Genomic DNA, 16,360 nt, shown 5'->3' with positions numbered 1-16,360 from the left:
AAGTCTTTACATGATCAATGAAAGTATATTAAATATGCTCGTATAGTCAAATAATAAAACTGCACAAATAACATATTTACAGTATAAAATAAAATATGAGAAATACAGCTTTTTTAGACAAAGAGCTTGTTACTGATCACTATTTTTTTAATCAAATGATATAGAATAATTAAAGTCAAATTCTTGCATTAAATGTCAACAATAATTTCTAAACTTACACAGTGTTCAGCTGTCTGTGTAAAGATTATTCCATGAATTTCTGGTGCTTCAAAAACTTCAAGGTATTCTCTGGCAACCTGACAATCTGGGATAATATAGTGTGTCACATTGGAAGGTAGCAAGTCAAAGTCATCTGCAAAGAGTTTCCAGTTATATAAACATTAATATTAAACTAAATATGATTATATATTTTAATCAAGTAACTGCTCAATTTATTTATATATGTGTTATTTAGTGTTTGGGGTACTGAAATCTGTTGGAAGACCATACCAGGCTGTATTGCCATTTCCCAATAAAACAAGCATTCTGTGAGTATTGCCTGGCAATACATAGTCCCCTACCGGTTAAAAATTCATTGTACAGGAACAAAATGCTAACTTGATCTATAACTTGTCATGGTGTAAACTATATAACAACTTTATATCAAGTCAATATCTTCAAGCATGACTAAAAAAAGTGTGGAAAATTGATTATTTGAGTGACAAAATCATCAGACCAGAACGAATTCGAAATTGATCTGTAACTTGTCATGATAAAACTATATACCAATTATCAAATCAATATCTTCAGGCATGATGAAAAAAAGTGAGGAAAACTGTTTATTTGAGTGAATTTTCTAAGTCCAAGGACCATAACTCTGTACAAAATTATTAGACCCGAACAAAATTAGAACTTGATCTGTAACTTGTTATTATAAAACTATATACCAATCATCAAATCAATATCTTCAAGCATGACAAAAAAAGGTGCGGAAAACTGATTATTTGAGTTAATTTTCTAAGTTCAAGGACCATAACTCTGCGCAAAATCGTCAGACCGGAACATAATTCAAAGTTGGTCTGTAACTTGTCATGATAAAACAATACACCAAATAACAAATCAATATCTTCAAGTACGAAGAAAAAAAGTGTGGAAAACTGATTTGCTGGACTGACAGACAGACAGACAGACGGAGTGCATACCTAAAGTCCCCTTCGGCTTCTTCGGTAGGGGACTAATAACATCTTTAGAGGTTTTTTTTAAAGTATTACATAAATATATAAGTAAAGTTTCTCTATGCAGAGTCCACATGTAAAGCAACTATGAAATAAGTAATATGCTTTTAAGACAATATAATGTTCTTGTTTGAAACAGCAAAGGAATCAATCAATTTTGGGTATGTACCATGCATGCAAAACTTTATCCAGGATAATTAATCCAATTTAAATAATGAAAAGTAAAGTTAATTAACAACACTTCATTCTAGCTGGGGGACACAATGGTCATACTGCTTAATCTAATCTGGCAATTGAAGAAGCAGCATACAAAAACAGAATCTAATTTAGTATTATAGTCACAGTTCTTCTGAAAAGGTCTATGCCAAGGTTTACACAGATGTAAGATATTTTCATCTCATTCATCAATACCTTTGACATTTTTTTTTAGCATTTATTTAAAATCTCACCTGTTCCCACATTGCAACCTCCAAGACATAAACTACTCTGACATGGTATATTTTCTCTCCTATACACTTCTCTAACAATACTGACACTCTTCCCTTGACTGTTCTTCAACCTCAGATAACGATTGTCTTTATCTAGAGCCTCTGCTTTATTTTCTATTACCATTTTGAGGCTGTCTACATTATCAAATTAACTTTATCCTGAAGAATAAAAATTTAATAAGACAAGAGGCTCTCAAGAGCCAGAATCGCTCACCTGTATTTAATAGGAGAAGATTTTTAAATGTTAGCAAACTTGATGAACAAATTGTGTAAAATTGTCTTTAAAGGGCAATAACTCCTTAAGGGGTCAATTGACAATTATGGTCATATTGACTTTTTTGTAGATCTTACTTTGCTGAACATTATTGCTGCTTACAGTTTATATATATCTATAATAATATTCAAAATAATAACAAAAAACTGCAAAATTTTGTTAAAACTACCAATTCGGTGGCAGCAACCCAACAATGGGTTGTTCGATTCGTCTGAAAATTTCAGAGCTGATAGATCTTGACCAATTGAACAATTTTACCCCATGTCAGATTTCCTCTAAAAGCTTTAGTTTTTGAGATATAAGCCAAAAACTGCACTTGACCCCTTTGTTCTAATTTTAGCCATGGCCGCCATATTTGTCGATGGATCAAAACTTCGGATACAATTTATAAACTAGATACCCTAAGGAACATTTAGTTAAAGTTTGAAGGTATTTGGCCCAGTAGTTTCAGAGGAGATTTTTGAAATAGTTTATGCAACAGACGACGACGACGGACGCCAAGTGATGGCATAAGCTCACTTGGGGCCCTTCGGGCCCCGGTGAGCTAAAAATACCTTTCATCATTTCTGTCTTGTTGTTGACCTGAAATGCACTTGCTCATGATACACATTGTAAGTTTAGATTTTGCTTCATTTTATAGTACGCTAAATATGAAGATTGAATTAAACATAAAGCCTGTAATTCACTGGTATATAATCAACCAAATTTTTCCCACAAAAGGGGGGCCAGGGCCCCAAAAGGCTCCCCCTCCCCCTGGATCCGCCTATGGGATAGTTGACTCAGAATCAATCATCTCACATCTCCTTCTTTCATTTAAACCATAGCAAGCTAGATGAAAGTATATCAAAGGCATATTAATCTATTAAGTAGAGAAGTTTAGATCAGGTCACTTTTAAGTACCGGCACTTGTTACAGCGATGTTAAAGGCCAAAAAGGAAAGGGGCCTCTACCATATTTTAGTTCTGAGATTGTCCATTTTACTGTGTCCGATTTCATTTGATACAGAAACGTCACAATAACGTCAGAAATCTATGCAGTGTTGGGATCAGTACAACATCGTTTGCATGAAAACATCAACCTTTGGACGATGTCACCTTACGGTAGGTTTTCATCAGGGTAAAGAAATCAAACTAAAATAGTGTGGTGGACTTTTCAGTAGAAATCCAATTAAATCATAACATTTGCTTAATTCACCTGTGTAAAAGTCTTGGCATGTGCATAGAAAAATGTCACATGATATGACTTTTTCAATCTCCACATTAAAACAACAACTACTGTGGATTCATTTATTTTCGTGGGTACCAATTTTCGTGGATTGAGGAAAACTTGCATATTCGTGGATATTTAATTTCGTGGTTTTGGCCAAGTCTGCATACATTCCTTTAAAAAATTTGTAATTCGTTGAACATTTAAATTCGTGGTTCCCCTGTACCCACGAAATCCACGAAAATTAGTATCCAATGAATATTAATGAATCCACAGTATCCCGGAACGCTCCTATCACATGAAACAAGTAACCCAATAACAGCTGTTGAAACACAAAAGCTTCTAGGTATATATATTGACAAAAATTTAGACTGGAAATTTCAAATTGATCATGTATGTAAAAGCATTAGTACTCGTATTGCACTGTTATTCAGAATAGAGAAGTATCTAGATATTAGTAGTAGAAAATTATTTTATAATGCATATATTCTGCCCATATTTGATTTTTGTTGCTCAATATGGGGAAATTGTAATGCAGATGGAATTCGAAGAATTGTTAAGATGCAGAAAAGAGCTGCCAGAATTATACTTGATGCACCAATACTAACACCTACTGTAAATTTATTTAAAGAGCTGAAATGGTTAAATTTCAAATCTAGGATTTCTTATCATAAATTGATTCTTGTTCGTAAAATTCTCAATAATAAAGCACCAAATTACCTTAAAGAACTATGTTGTCCAATTATTAACCTACACAGCAGAAATTTAAGATATTCTGCAAATAATAATCTAGCTGTAGTGAGGCCTAATACAAATTCGATGAAAAAATCATTCACATACAGCTCCTCAATACTTTTACCAAATGAAATAAAACTATGTGAAAATCTAGGTACTTTAAAGAGAAAATGTGTAGATTTTTTAACTATAAATGATATGTAACAACTCTCTAACTCTATCATGTCTTTTTAATGTTTGTGTATAATGTATGATGTATTATTTGTTTTTTTCTTTTCTTCAGACAATCATCTAGCATGAAAGTTTAGTTGTATGTTAAAAAATTGTAATATCTGTAATATTTGTTCTGTATGTTTTTTGTGAGGGCCTCAAGGTAGATTAGTGAATGCTAATTGAGTCACCCTCTTTAAATAAAGTCATTATTATTATTAGTATTATTATCATTGGCCATGGCATGTAGGCAGATCCAGGGCTGCCCCCACCCCCCTTTTTGTGGGAAAAATTTGGTTGATTATATAGGAAATCACTGAAGCATGACTGTAGCGGCCCCCCTCTTATGGCAGTCAGTGGGCCCCCCTTATAAAAAGTTCTGGACCCGCCACTGATTATTAATAATTATAAGTGCCTGTGCTTTTAGGGTCTTGAACCTGAAACTAAAGAAGTATTATAATTCTATCAAATAGTATACCTCAGTTGTTCAATTAACAAATGTTCACCCTCTTTCTTGTTAATTCTACAATGTATATGCCAAAAAAATTGACTATACTGACTGGTTAATTTTTTTAAACTACTGGGTAAATTTTGTGCATATGGGGATAGAAATGTCAGTTTTGTTGTATAAATACTAGATTTGTTGCACCGATGTCTACTCCTTCGCGGGAGCACTCTTTTCGAAGAATCCAAAGTAATATTTAATTATGAACTTTAAAAATCGATATCAGAGTCGGATCCATGGATAACTTTTTTCCGATACATTAGATTTACCATGACATGTTTATACAATGAATATGTAACTACGATAGCTTATTAATATTCGGTTCCTTTGATGTGTAGGTGTGAAAATGAAGAGATAATTCTCATATTTAAACGGTTTTTTTTTGTTTAAAAGTTTATTCATATCTAAAATGGTGAAACGCCTTTCAATAAAACCCTATTTCAGCCCCATTACGAAGTACTAACGATTGTTAATGGACATGTTAGCATGTTATGGCCCTTGTTCAAGGCTGATCCCAAAAACCAGAAGAACTTATATAAATCCGTCTCCATTTTATGTTTGCTTTTATATGCTTTGGTTTCTTTATAATTTGCTGTGACTTGATAACAGTATTTATGCTATGCATGCTATGCATGCTATGCATGCTGTGCTTTCTGTTTTATATGTTGTATGCCTTGTGTTTATCATATGTATGTCTGTTAAAAGCTCTCACAGAGCTTATGTTGTACTGTTATAATTAATTATGATGATTATAAATAAATCTTTTATGCCATATCATTCAAGCGTTAAATAATCGAAAACTTAGACGTTTCTTCATTTTTATAACCCGTGATCGGACTTGTTTAGCCCAAGTGGGCTATCACCCGAAGTTGCGCGTTCAAATAGCAAGCTCATATCATATATAAATCGAGTATTCATTCAGAAGTAAAGGTTTTTCTTGTTAAAATGAATTTCTATCGGCTTCTCTTCTTTCTTCTCAAACTTGAGCTGAACAGTTATTCAAATCAATGATTTACCTACTGATAACTTGCTTTTCTTTCTAAATTTCCAAGAACTATTCACAACTTTTTTTTATATGAGCTACAACATGGCAAGCCCGTGACCACGGACTCTTTCATCGGTCAAAGTGTTCTCAACATTTTAAAGGTAATTTAAAAAAATACTTTCCAGACAAAATGTTCTCTTTTTTTCAGTCCGTTTTGTCTGTTCTTCGTGTTATAAAACCGTGTTATGACCAACAGTACTCTCTTGTCCGTATTTTTATGAGTGTTGCTTTTGTGGCTTGCGACAAACTAAATTATTACTCTTTGACATATCTCAACAAATGCTGACACGATTGATACAAAATCATTTTATTTTCTGCACACGAAGGTCATGAAAAGTGATTTTTTTATTTTTACAACAACGTTGTGTAGAAGTAGAAAATCACGTAGTAAGGAAAACACATATTGTACAGTGAACAAGAACAAATCACTGTTTTTAAAATACAATACAAATGTTCTGCACTGACCAAAAATATTTTGCAAAATAAAATATCCATATTTGTAAGAGAATTTATACTTGTCATGTGGTTTATGTAACTTTATTTTCTGAAAGTGTCCGTTTACTTGTTTATCGGTTGTGAAAACCAGAAGTTTAACACCATTTTTCTTAAACCTATTTCGCAGTTCTTAATTGAAGATTGGAACAGAACTATTGAAAGACCATCAATCTGTATTCTGTTAATGTTAACTCATTGCTTTTAGTTATATTAAACAACCAATGGAAAGCTATACATATCCATTCCCAACCTTTTTTTTTTAGATCCGGGACGACTTAATGCTCGACATATTGTAAAGACAAATGTTAATTTTTGACGACTAGATTTTGACTTCTAACTATTTTTAGTATGTTTTCTGTTTTTATTTTGCTGTCTCATTGATGTATACCATCATCTCCATTTTTTCATTTTTCTGGTCCTTCAGAAACTGATTTCTGATTCCAGAATTTAATGAATTCTGATGTTGATTAATGTCCCATAGAAAACAGCTCCATGTGACATATGTATATATAATATATAGAAAGAAATGTAGGGTAAAAATCAATGAGAATGCAACCATAAACTACAATGTTCATTGAATAGTTATCTACGGATTTTATCTAAAAGATGTTTCGTTAATTAACAAACTACAATCGTCAGGAATTTCTATTCCCACTCGTATAAGATGTTCAAACATTGTTTTCAAATAAACAAGCTTTCGTACGCATACACTGTCTAGGTTGAATTCAAACATACCAAACCCAATACTTAATGTAATACTCCTCGTACCTACTCGTTCAATGTTTATCTTGTAGTAAATTAAAGTTTTATTAATACCAAAGATCACAAAAACTCTAAATCTTATTTGAACTACAAATTATTGACACGACATTGTGAGGTCAATAAAGTTTATATATACGTTAAAACAGAAGTCATAATTAATAAAAATGCGTCAATAACCTTATTTTGTTTATCCCACCATAATTGTTTACATTCCGATCACTATGTATAAATAAGAAACAGTTAGCCCGTGTCTACTACATTAGGAAGTTAGGTTACCAAGGAACACCATTGCAAAACTGTAGAGACTAATTACAAGTAAAGCACTGTGGAATTTGTTTTCATTTGCGGAAAGTTAACTGTATCTTTGAAAGAAAGAAGAAATACCATGGAGTGCGTATTTAGTGAAGCAAACATTATCGCAGAAAATAATTTACTAAATATTGAGCATAATACATTTTTAGAGAACGTTGAACATCGTAAAATATTTTATACAGAGAAAAGGAATGTTCATAAAGATGTACAAATTTCACTGGGTAAAATTGACAGAGGAAAACTTCCACACGGATCTGTAATTCTTCAAGCCATACTTAAAGAAATAAACGGGAATCGTTATGGTCGATAGATGCATAATTACTCAAGACAATATATTATTCTAGACGTCGAAAACGTTAATTTTAATAGTGTGTGTATGCAAGGTTTGTGTACAAAACATTTGAGCAACATATGACTACATGCGATATTTGAAAAGGCACAATGCCTTAGTTTACGACGTGTGACATCATTTTAAACCAATATGTGTTCTTTTTTTTTATGAAATGTATTTTTTTAATCTTTATGTCAGTTATGAATTGTTACTTTTATAAATGTTTATATCAAATTTATTTAAACACATCACTCGTTGTTTTGTTCATTGTATATATAACATATCGTACACACAAAGCGATTATCAGGAATTACAAAAATATTAGGTATTATTACAACAGAAGGCGGAAGTTGTTGTAGTTTTAAATAATTTATCCAAACCCATTTGCATTCTGTTATTTAACATTGTTGGTAGAATGCCTCAATTTAAATGTTTAGTTTATGTCCAGGTAGTATCTTACCATCTTTCAAGTAATTTCGTTCTTTCCTTTTGTGAATTTCCATTTTAATGAAGCAACATTGTAGTAGCACCTGTATATTGACTACACATCTCCCAGTTGATACGATTTTCAGGGCTTGCGTTTTCTGATCATTAATAGAGGGTTGCTACTTACACGCTATCTATTAAACCAAGGGTTATTAAGGAAAAGTTGAAGTAATCTAAATATTTTATGGCTGCAATCGAGATTTGGCTGTAAAAAAGAGGGAAAATGAATCAATGGGACAATCAAACACCTTTTAGTTGGAGAAAGACAGAAAGACAAACAGCAGCCAACAAAATAATGCACAGAGTCCGGGGCGAAATCAAGTGTTCAGGAAAGATACCAAAAATATACATCGTGTTACCCCTGTTAAAATCTGTTGATAAAATATACTCGTTGATATTGTATTACACAATTACTGATTAAATAATGTTTCTTGTCTAACCTTAAGACATTACCACATTTTATAAACCATCGTTACATGTAAATTCTCTAATATATACTACTATCTATATAACAAAATATATAACATTGAACAAAGTTGTTGTATACAAATGATAGACTGTCACCGTTAGAAACAACACAGACAGTGAAAAATAAAATAACACAAATACACGCATTAATGAAAACAAAAGCAAAAATTACAATTAGCCCATAATGTGATACATGTGTAACAGATGACCATATGTATATGCCCCATTTGTGGTAACTCTCTTCCGTACTTAATTCATTTCATACATAAGACATCGGGGATTGCAACTTGTTACAGGATATTTGAAGGCAGTGAGTAACGTAACGACTGCCACTGGTGGAGCAAGATTAACATACGAGTCACTCAGTTCATCCAAGTTCTAGTGGTGAAGCTCAATCTTTAGTTTTCTGTGTTTTTTCTTAGGTTTTGTGGATTGTTGTTTGTCCGTTTTTTTTTTCTTTCTTTTGGCAATAATCTTGTCCATCCGTTTATCTTGTTTCTTTGGCAATGCGTGTCTTCCACTGTGTTTTTTTTTTTATTGTCCCTTGGTATCATTTCCCGCCTTTTCACAAAGTTAAATATTGGTGTAATTTGTTGTAGTGTCTCTCAGTTTTCATCATTCTTCGATGTAACAAAGAAAACATAAACAGCAAAATCAGAAACAAAATTTAAAGTTAAATGTTCAAATATAGTTCTCGTTTTATTATGGGAAATTAACTTTTTATTAATTGCCCTTTTACTGAACATTTCTTTATTTCAACTATTAAATATTAGTAAAAGTAGTATGTTTAGCTAAAATCTCAGAATATTCAGACCTTTTAAAAAACAGACAAAATAGCAGTGACATCACTCATATTTAAATGAGTTTCAACTTTATCATAAAATATCAAAAAGGCCATAATTTGGTTCCTAAATGGATCTATTCCAAAAGCCTTACTACTAGGTTAAACAAATATTTTCATAATGGTACATTTAAGGCTTCAAAGTCACCAAATTTTGGATATATTGTCAAAAGACGATGATTTTGTGCATTTTTCGGACCGAAAAGCTTGTGAAAACCCTTGGCCGCAACTTACGATAATAAATGTTCTGTAATCAAAATATTTCAATGATGATATTGATTTCATAGACACAAAACTTTTCTGGATCAGAAGTGGCTGTCAAAGTAAATTATGCTAAAAACTGCTAAGAATTATCGAAAACATTTATAAAAACTGACGGATCTAAAAGCTTTAACTGGTTAACTTCCAGTGTTGGTTATTTTCTTGTATGCAATGAAATGCGCGTTATGTGAAATTTTGTCTATAGTACTGGACAGGATAAAACTTTACTCATGCCAAGTATTTCTTTATTTGAAACAAAGATAAATTCTGCACAATTTTTTGAAAAGTGCAAATTTAACAAAGACTGATAGGGGAAAATCAATGGTGGTATTACATCTAAACAAAAGTTTACTTTAAACATTTCCCTGTTATAGTCTTTAATCAAATTAATGCCATTGTCAATTTGAAGCTTTATAATTTTAGAATGATCGTAGTTCTATTTATAACATTCTTATTTTTAAATTCAAATATGGGATCGGTATGTCAACATTAAGAAACTTCAAACCGAAGAGTCGTTGTCGTATTTTTTAATTATCATGATTGCTGTTTAATAATGTAAGTAGAGTGTAATAAACTTGACCTATCGAATATTTTACGTCAATATTCTGTAGTTCAATGCGATATATTCATTTATTTAGATAACGAAACTATAATACAAATTACATTTAGGGGCCAGCTGAAGGACGCCTCCGGGTGCGGGAGTTTCTCGCTGCATTGAAGACCCATTGGTGGCCTTCGGCTGTTGTCTGCTCTATGGTCGGGTTGTTGTCTCTTTGACACATTCCCCATTTCCATTCTCAATTTTACATTTCCATTGCGGATTCCATTTAAAGGAAAACGAGAAATAAAACAACCGAACACTATTCTACTCTTACTTTTACTTCTCTGAAAACATTCAAATTCTCAATAGAATGGCTAAGTCTTATTTTATGAGCGGAATACGTGGAACATTCATATTTTTTTTAACGCAAAGTGTAATGTATGAACAAAATAACAATAAAAAAATCAACTGACACTCGAATATTTCTGATCTGTACGTATTTTGTTTGATCTATCCGTATTCGACAGACACTGTTTGTTATACATGGCAGCCTTGTTTATAGAAATATTTATATCTAACAATAAAAAAAAAACACTTGTGGTACGGGAAATCGATTTGGTTGATTTGATTCCATTCGTCCGATTGTCCGTTCGTCCGTTTTTCTGTTCGTCAAACAAATATTATCGTCACACTTTTCTCAGAAACTGTTCAAATGCCTTCATATTTAGTAAACAGCTCAACAGTGATAAGTTGTAACGTGTGTGCGCTTTCCGATACTTTGAATTACGAGTGGGGGTATGCTTAAAACGACAAGTCAACGCGTGCAATCTGGTTTTTTCTACTGATCCAATTAATAAAAAAGATTTTAAAATGATTTTTTATACCCCCGCCGCTAGCCGAAGGGGGCATTAAGTGTTACCCTTGTCCATCCCGTCCGTCCGTCCCGTCCGTCCCCAAAATTGGTTTCCGTTCTCTAACTTTGGTTTGCCTCAACCAAATGTTATAAAACTTCTAGACAATGCTTATTATCACAAAACACAGATCAAGTTCGAAATTGGGTGGCGTCATTTTTATCGTTCATGTGTTATGCCACTTTATAAACATAACAAATGCTGAATTTTTCGTTTCCGTTTTCTAACTTTTGTTTGCCTCAACCAAATGTTATGAAACTTATACACAATGTTTATTACCACAAAACACAGATCAATTTTGAAATTGGGTGGCGTTACTTTTACCGTTCTAGAGTTATGCCCCTTTATAATTGGAAAAATTGCTAAATCTGTTGTTTCCGTTCTCTAACTTTAGTTTGCCTCCACGAAATGTTATGAAACGTACACATAATGCTTATTACTACAAAACTCAGATCAAGTTTGAATGTGGGTGGCGTCACTTATACCGTTTTTGAGTTATGCCCTTTCTAAATGAAAAAAAAATGCAAGCGGGGCATCATCTGTGTCCCATGGACACACCCTCCATTTATTTTATCTCACATCAAGGTGCCTATTTGTAAGGTGCCGTGTATATACATGTACATTCTCTCCGGACAGACATTCTTTTCGAAAATCGGTTCATTTATGAAATGGACATCGAATAGTTATTATATACTTATAAAAGCAACATTAAATTTTAAGGCCTCCTTTTATCTAAATACGATAAAATATGGAATTATTGATATGGTAATTTAAAAGTTAAACCGTCGAGCGCAACATAAACAAAGTTAACAGGTTGATGAGTCCATTAAGAACAATTGTGTCACGGAATTTGAGGAGACAAATGACTTTTGAAATAATTAATTCGTCCATTTTGATCAGTGAGAGTTAATAGAACGCATGAATATATAATGAGATGTGATGTGATTGCCAATGAGATAATGAGACAACTTACCAACTATATATACAACTATTCAATGAAGGCCAAAAGGACAAATGTGAACACTAACAAGTCACATGGTCTCGAACTCTTTGGTGTGGGACCAGGCGCTCCGACAAGGTAAGCATATCCGACTATGTACGTATTACCTGTTCACAAAATTCAAATTGCACACCCAGTAGTAAGTATAAAAGTCGGGGACATGACAATAACCGTTTACAATATAAAATTGACATAGGGGATATGGATAATCTAGTATGATACGCGAAAGTTGTGAAATCGAGACACTGTATGTAACGACCAACCAATTCATGATGACGTCAGTGATACTCTCGGTCGTTTCATACCCTTGCTCGAGAAGTTTTTGAGGACAGAATATATCCTTTTAAGTGAAACCGCAACAATTAGAACACGCTATAACAAATCTTATCAAACGCGTTTAGGCACACGCCATAGGTTGGGACTGATACTAAGTCCTTCTCAAGAAAGGAAATATTACAGGATGAACATTGAAATCATAGCGTTTTCTTTGATCATTGTTAAAGAATAAGTTGTTCGCATCCTTGAATGAACTGAACTCTAAAACCCTAGTTTCTCCTACATACTCTAGAAATCTGCCTATGCAATACACATCAACCAAATAATTACAAGGAAAGAAAGGACATGGTACGATAAGCCCCCGTTTTGACCCCCCTATCTTCTCATTTTTCAAATTTTGTTTTGGAAAGCTACTTATTATGTTGAAATATTCCTTTGATTTGAAGTTTGTTTGGATGAACATCAAAACCATTAATTTCAGCAACTAGGTGAGGTGAGGGGGTGAAAGGGCATCAAAAACGCCAAAAGTAGGAAAAATTACGATTTTTGGCCTGTGTTTCTTAAAATTGAATAGCGTACGCCTACGTGACCCGGAGAAAATTATGGCAATCTAGACAGCAAAAACAGTGATAATGACATTGTAATAAAAAAAATTCCTGGGTCACGTTGGGGCAGGCACTTAAAAAATAAAAAATCGTTGTACGAAACACCTCCAAAGTGAATTATAATTACAATATCTGAATAATAACGGAAAGTTTACCCCCCTCACCCCACCCAGTTGCTGAAATTAATGGTTTTGAAGTTCATCCACACAAACTTTAAACATCAGGGAATATTTTAACATGATAAGTAGCTTTCCAAAACAAAATTTGAAAAATTAGAAAATAGGGGGGCCAAAACGGGGGCTTGTCGTACCTTGTCCTTTAACACTAAATATAGAAATCAGATTTAATTCTTACTGATCCCAGACGGTTCTTAAATGACAGTCAAATACAGCGAATTGATATGTGATATCATGGCCAGTGAGACAACTATATGCACAAGACCAAAGAACAATAAAGTGAACACATAAATAGATGCTACTCTTCGGTTTCTCAACGGCGGATAAACACGCCTTTTGGGTTAAATATTAAAGGCATCTTAAAAACAAAAATGTAAAATTTCAAAAGAGACATTACAATAAGAAAAAAGAAAAAAGAAAAAAAATCAGTAATATTTTAATTCTCTCAGTCATATCAAATATGTGTTTGACTAGATTTTTTTCAATTGTCACTACAAAAATGATGAAAACAAAAACATGACAAGACCCCGAAATTTTAATAAAGGAAAGAACAGTCCAGATTTTATTGTCGGTACCACATTGAACTAGGTTGTTAACAAGTTTTTAATTTTTGTCTGTAATTAAAAGGTATTTGAGAAACAAAATTTTGTCAAAGCATTTGGTAATATTGTAATATTTTGCTAGTAATTCAAAAAAATGTTATACCTATATTATAATTATTTCATACAGGTTTGTACATAATTACACCGAATGTTCAAACATACAAACCCACGAATGTTTGATTTGTAGTAAATTAAAACTTTCATTCAAAATTACAAACACTCGATAAAGTATTTAAACTAGAAGGTATTGACATCATACTCAAAGGTCGAGCTTTTGAACCATTTAAAATGAAAATTGTCATTCATAAGAATGCGTTAGTCTGATTTCTATTTGAATACCATACAACTTATATTGACACCATAATCTAAAGGTCGAGTACACCGCTAACCTTGTCGACGTACCCGGTCTCGCTCAGTTTGGAGTTTATGCGATTCCGTCAGTTTTATTTGTTTTTTATATTAATTTGTTTGTTAAAAAAAACCATCTTCTTATTTTATATTTATGATCCCCCCAAAAAATGATGCAAAAGAAGAGTTTTTTTTAAATAATTGGTTATTTTCTAGTTTTTTTATGAGGTTTTTGTTGCATAAATATACATCGGATGTCTTTCGCTCTAACCCCTTTCTTAGTGTATAATCATGTTCGTTTCTACTGCTACTAAATACTTTCCAGATGACACCTTTACAGTTGAAGAAATATAGACAGATGTAGACATCCTACATGTGGCGTGGTCTTTTTCAAACAAGTTTTTGGGACCCCTCCCCCAATTATAATCTCTATGAGTGGACTAACAAATGGTACGTACATTAAAATGCAATAAAATCAGTACAGGAAAGGCATTTATTTGTAATTATATATAAAAAATAGAAAAGAAAAATCCGCTAACGGATCTATTATTTTAAGCAGGAAAACAAGTGAGAAATGCTAGTTTCTTTTCTAATATAATGTTTTTAAATGTAAAACTGTATGCAAGAAAATATCATATTATACAGAAATGTAGAAACTTGTATCTCAGCTAAATTTGGCTATTCTTTTAAGGGCAATTTTGTTCATACAGCCCCTAACGTATTCAGGTATCTATAAATAAATAAGAAGATGTGGTATGAGTGCCAAAGAGACAACTCCCCATCCAAGTCACAATGTGTAAAAAGTAAACAATTATAGGTCAAAGTACGGCCTTCAACACAGAGCCTATGCATCCTTGGTTTTCAAATGTTTGGGATTTAGCGTTCCTGATTAAGGTAAATCCAGGAGAGGACCCGTCGAACGCACCAAATTGACAAACATACGAATAAAAGGAATCGTAGGGTAGTACTGGTTTTGTTAAAATGATATACCATGTTTACTGGTGATGTAAAATGATGCTGAAACATATTAATCTAAAGTGGCATAAGCTATGATTTCGACAGTATACGTTGAAAAAATATAGCATATGTTTGTCTTGTTTCAATGCTTCACTTAGACCTTAGACGGAATCATTGATTCGTTAATTGCAGTCAGTTTGGGTTAATTTTGTCAAATAAGCTCAGAAACTTTGCAGATACATTTATGAATTGTAAAACAACAATTTGACCTCATTTTATTGGATCCATATGAAGGCGACCTACGAATTGACCTCAGTAGAACACGAGTAAGCATATGCTCAGCATGTTCAGCTTTTGAAGAAAAAAGTAATTTGATAAAGTGAATATAGAGGATGACCGATTTCGTTGACTGATTCGGACCACAAAAAATCCTTAAAATACAGGTTACAGGTAAACAATGATATACATTATTATTTTCATCTACTAGTATGATACGAAAATCAAACAGTAAAATCGTCATTATACTTTTGGACGGGCTGTTTATATTTAATGTTTATCTATTAATAATTTAATTTTGGATGTAAAACGTCTTCTGATTGGCTGAAAGTTTTTTGTCTATCAGCTCATAGACATAACTTTGTCATGTGACCGTGTGTCATCAATGTTTTTTTCATGATTTACTCCTTAAAAATTGAATTTGAAATTAAATTATAAGGAATGGCTGTATTTCAAGTTTTCCCATGTCTATTCGAAATAACCTCAAAAATGTAGTGCACACTTTCAAATAACACGCTAGGCGGGTTATTTAGTGTGCATCACATTTTTTATGTTATTTCTTCATAGACAGAAAAAATACTACAGTCATTCCTTAAATAACAATATTAAATGAAAACTTATATTACACAATATTTTAATTCGGTAAATACAGTCAATGCTGAAATTATTTTCTTACAAAATAATGTCTTCTATAGGTTATATTTTCATCGTGTTAATGTAGCAATTGTAACAAACTGAATTTACACTGGTAGTCTACATATCTGTTTCTACAGTAGACAATTTTGTATCTGTTGAAACAGAGTATACCGTTGTTTTGTGGAATTTTCCAAGGGGGGTGCAATGGAATTTTTCGCATGTACAAATATGTCGACATGGACAGATCACCAACAGGACAATTTTCCTTCTGATATTTGGTGACAAAAAAGCATAGAATATCGGATTAATGCAGTTATTAAGCAAGAGAAATAATCCACTGAGAGTTTGGGGTATGTAGCCGACTTCATAACTAGAAAAAACTTGTAACAGTCGAAATAT

The 16,360-nt window shown here is 32.6% G+C and overlaps 1 protein-coding gene across 1 annotated transcript in view; it reads right to left on the bottom strand.

The window, feature by feature from the left end:
* The window catches only part of LOC127727931 (DIS3-like exonuclease 1), a 36,935-nt gene extending 32,210 nt beyond the window's left edge, over nt 1-4,725 (bottom strand). The window contains exons 1-3 of the mRNA XM_052235093.1: nt 4,606-4,725; nt 1,664-1,861; nt 219-352 (exon numbers count right to left, since the gene is read on the bottom strand). Coding sequence (XP_052091053.1) covers nt 219-352; nt 1,664-1,826 — 297 coding nt within the window. The 5' untranslated portion in view covers nt 1,827-1,861; nt 4,606-4,725. The remainder of the gene's footprint in view (nt 1-218; nt 353-1,663; nt 1,862-4,605) is intronic.
* Nucleotides 4,726-16,360: the final 11,635 nt, after the last annotated feature.

Source organism: Mytilus californianus, unplaced genomic scaffold (assembly GCF_021869535.1).
Source record: "Mytilus californianus isolate M0D057914Y unplaced genomic scaffold, xbMytCali1.0.p SCAF_1, whole genome shotgun sequence".
Classification (NCBI taxonomy): Eukaryota; Metazoa; Mollusca; class Bivalvia; order Mytilida; family Mytilidae; genus Mytilus; species Mytilus californianus.
The sequence above is the reverse complement of the archived record's forward strand: the minus strand, read 5'-3'. Positions and strand labels throughout refer to the sequence as shown.